Genomic DNA, 4591 nt, shown 5'->3' with positions numbered 1-4591 from the left:
TTCTTAAATGTTGGACTGGGTTCTTAGAAATATCAATTGCATTCATGTTATCACAATAAACAAGAAAAATGGATTGAGATATACCATAGTCACTGAGCATTTGTTTCATCCACATCAGTTTAGTTCAACATCTCCCACAACCACATATTCTGCCTCGACAGTGACAAAGAGACACATTTTTGCTTCTTGTTGTGCCAAGCAACCAAATTGTTCCCAACATAAAAGGCTCCCCTGAGGTACTTTTTCGATCATCAATTCACTTAGCCCAATCAGCATCACTGAACCCAACCAAGTTTGTGTTGGTGTCATGAGTATATTGAAGTCCATAATCAATGGCGCAATACACATACTTGATAATCGTTTTGACTGCTTGTAAATAAGACTCCTTGAGACAGTTTTGAAATCGTGCACATACCTTAATAGCAAATGTGATGTCAGGTCTGCTGGCAGTCAGGTAGAGTAAGCTTCTAATCATGCTTCTATATAGAGTTTGATTAACATCCTTGCCACTTGAGTCCTTGTGAATTTTGGCACATGTGCTCATTGGAGCTCTAGCAGCTTTTGAACCCTCGAGACCAAACTTCTTCGCTAAATTCTTGGCATACTTTGTTTGAGAGATGAAAATGCCATCATTTTCTTGTTTCACTTGAAGTCCAAGGAAGTAGTTTAACTCACCAACCAAGCTCATCTCAAATTCACTTATCATCATGTCGATAAATTATTTCACTAGAGAATCAGAAGCAGATCCAACTACTATGTCATCAACATACACTTGAGCAATCACAACATGAGATTTAACCTTCTTAATAAAAAAGGTTTCATCAACAGAGCCTCAAGTATAACCATGAGTAAGAAGATGAAAAGACAAACTATCAAACCAAGCACGTGAGGCTTGTTAAAGACCATAGAAAGCCTTCCTCAGTTGTACACCTCATCTAGCTTGTGAGGATCCTCAAAGCCCTTAAGTTGTTCAATGTAGACCTCCTCATTAAGGTATCCATTAAGGAATGAGGTTTTGACATCCATTTGAAAAAGCTTGAACTTTAAATAACATGCAATAGCATAAAGAAGTCTAACTAATTCAAGACGAGCAACATGAGCGAAGGTTTTATCAAAATCAACACCTTCAAGTTGAGAGTATCTTTGAGCAACAAGCCTGGCCTTATTTCTGATTACATTTCCTGACTTATCAGACTTGTTCTTGTAAACCCATTTTGTGCCAATAACATTAGTGTTCGATGGACGATCAACAAGGGACTAGACTTCAGTTTTCTCAAATTGATTTAGCTCGTCCTGCATAGCTAAGATCCATTTTTCATTAGTTAGAGCATCTTTGATATTCTTGGGCTCAATCTGAGAGACATGGCAAACATTTGCAACTTCATTAGCTATTTGTCTTCGAGTTATAATGCCTTTGTCAATCGGACCCACAATTTCCTCATCATGATGATCACTGGCCCACTTCGGTTTGTCCTTGAATATGACTCGAGAAACTTGAACAGTGCTTGATTCACTCTCATTGTCACTTTCTGATACCACACTTTACTCACCAGATGCATCACTGTTATCATTAGAAGAGGGAAATAACACATCATCATTTTTATTTGCCAAAGAGGGAGGGACATTAATGTCATCAATCTTGACATGTATGGACTCCATGATGGTTTTTGTTCTCAGATTTAAAACCCTTTAAGCCCGACTTGTGTTGGATTACCCTAAGAAGATTCCTTCATCACTCTTAGTATCAAACTTTGCTAGATGTTCACGATCACGCATAATTTAGCAAACACTCCCAAAAACTTTGAAATACTTTGATATTGGCCTCTTACCATGCTAGAGTTCATAACTTGTCACATTAGTGCCAGGATGGAGAAACACTTAATTTGAGATATAGCAAGCAGTGTTCATGGCCTCTACCCAAAAATGCTTTGCCAAGTTTTTGCTGTTAAGTAGCACCCTAGTCATCTCTATCAAAACACAAATTTTCCTTTCCATTACACCATTTTGTTGAGGGGTGATTAGAGCAGAAAACTCATGCTTGATGCCATTGGTTGAACATAAATCATCAAAGTGAGTATTCTCAAATTCAGTTCCATGATCAATTCTGATTCTGACTATAGCAGAATGGCTAGACAGAAATTCATTCAACATTACTTTGTACACAGTGAGGAACTCTTGAAAGGTATAAGGATTTTCCCTTAAAAAGCATACCCAAGTGAATCTAGAGTAGTCATCCACATTTACCAAGATGTACTTCTTGCCACCAAGAGATAAAGATTGAATTGGTCCAACAAGATCCATATGAATCAATTGAAGAGACTTAGTTGTTCTAATGTCAATCACTTTCTTGTGTGCCACCCTAGATTGCTTTCCTAATTGAAATGATCCACAAACATAAGAGTCCGAAACAAAAAGAGGTGGCAGCCCTCTCACTGCCTTATGTTTGGACAACTTCTTGAGGTCTTTGAAGTTCACATGCCCAAGTCTCTTATGCCACAATACACTAGTTTCATCAATAGCTATGTGGCACATGGAGTATTTAGCAAGTTTAGAGACATCAAGAATGTAGCAATTGTCCTCAGATCTCGAGAGTACAAGTAAGTTATTTCCCATGTTCATCCATAATCTGACACCTTTTTCTTTTAGAAGCACACTTTATCAGCCACATCATTACACAACTGGCTAATGCTAATGAAATTTGAATTCAACCCATCAACATATCTAACATTTTCAAGCTTAGGTAATCTAGGGATCTTGACCATCAACTATGATCTAAGACTTGTCTCCACCACCAAACACAACACCACGACCAATAAAAGGAGCAAGAGATGTGAAAGCCTCCTTGTCTCTAGTCATGTGACGAGAGCACCCACTATTAAGATACCACACATTTGGTTTGGTAGTAGATATAGCATTTAGAACAACAAGGCACTTTTTTGAGTCTTTCCGAACCCACTTCAAACTTTGCATAATATTTTTAAATGAAGAAGAATGAAAAAGTTGACCAATTATGTTGACTTTGATGACCAGACGATCCACCTAATTTGTCAACAAATTAGTCTTTCCTGAGTACAATTTTCTACATTTTGGACAAATGTGCCCAACTTCACCACAGTAATGACACGTAGGAACAGATCTTGTCTTTGGACATGGTTTGATTTTTTGAGATACAAGCCTAGATTTTCTCACAAATTTTGTTTTGGTGGGGATAGAACTTGAACCACTTTCTACAATACCAAAACCACTTTTGTCACCGTGTAATTTCAAATACTTAGCATCTTGTCAAAATTTTCATCCCCAATAGTAAGGCAAATAACTTTATCATTTACCTCATTCAGCTCAAGTAGTTGTTTCCTATTAGCCTCATGATACATCACATTATTTTTCTTCAACACATGAATTTGATTCGTCAAGTTTTCTTGAGATTCTAGCAAGTTTTGAACCTAAGTTTCAAGAGTAGTGATGACATCATTATCTTCAACTTTGTCATTGCAATTAGGAGCCTTCTCATTTAGCTCCTCAACATGGGCCTCAAGATAACCAATCTTTTCATCCAATTCAATTCTGACTAGACGAAGAGACTTGTTTTCCTTCTGTAAATCAACAACTTTCATAGTTAGTTCAATCTTTTCCACTTTTGTAGAGCAAGTCTCATTAAAGAGTGTATCATACTTAATGCACAATTCATCATCAGTCATCTCCTCATTGCCATTCAGAACAGAATCATCATCATCTAGAGACACTTCCTCAATTGGAGCAACAAAAGCAACAACCTTTGCTTCATCATTCCATGACTCATCAGAATGCATAGAACCTTGATCATTGTTATCACTCCAAGCAACCATCATTGCCTTTCTTCCACTTTTGACCAAAGAGTTTGGTGTTAGCACAATCAGCGGCACGGTGCCCATTTCCACCACATGCAAAGCAGGGAACAAGTACCTTTTAACAAACCTTTGTCTCCTTTTCTAGTGAACCCTTTATTCTTCACTCCATTAGATTGTTTCCCCCTGCTGTTTGATGACTAGCTAAACCATTTAGAATCATTTCCTTTATTTTTGAGAATTATTGTAAATTGTTTGACGAATAGGGCAAGATCATCTTCTAAGGCATGTTTACACATATCATTAACATTCTCACAGTACTCAACACTTTGAAGGGCTACTTCTTTTCTCTTCTTGGAGTCAATTTCATCCATGTCAAGGTTCATCTCATAGGTAAGGAGTTTCCCAACCAATTTTCCAAGCTTGATCTCATTTAGGTCCTGAAGCTCTTGAATGGCAACCTTCCTTGCTTGAAATCTTTTGGGCAAGCATCTCAAAATCTTTTGAACAACTGTTGTTTCATCAATAGGCTTCCCTAACCGCAAGGCTTCATTTGTTAACATTTCAACTTTCTCAAAGAAGACCGAGAAAGTCTCAAACTCGAGCATTCTCAAGTCCTCAAATTTGGAAAAGGTCATTTGGAACTTTAAATCTCTTACTTGTTTATCACCATCATGAAGAATTCAGAGTTTGCCCCAAGCTTGCTTGGTAATTATGCAATATCAAACATGAGCAAACTGATTAGACGAAATGGCAAAACAATGGCA

At 37.5% G+C, this 4591-nt stretch overlaps 1 protein-coding gene across 1 annotated transcript; it reads right to left on the bottom strand.

Annotated features, from left to right (window-relative positions):
* Window positions 1–256: 256 nt before the first annotated feature.
* On the bottom strand, window positions 257–709 carry LOC114827383 (uncharacterized mitochondrial protein AtMg00810-like). Its single transcript, XM_029109163.1, has one exon. The coding sequence runs from the start codon at window positions 707–709 to the stop codon at window positions 257–259; it is 453 nt and encodes a 150-aa protein (XP_028964996.1).
* Between the last annotated feature and the right edge of the window lie 3882 nt (window positions 710–4591).

Source organism: Malus domestica, chromosome 10 (genome assembly GCF_042453785.1).
Source record: "Malus domestica chromosome 10, GDT2T_hap1".
Lineage (NCBI taxonomy): Eukaryota > Viridiplantae > Streptophyta > Magnoliopsida > Rosales > Rosaceae > Malus > Malus domestica.
The sequence above is the reverse complement of the archived record's forward strand: the minus strand, read 5'-3'. Positions and strand labels throughout refer to the sequence as shown.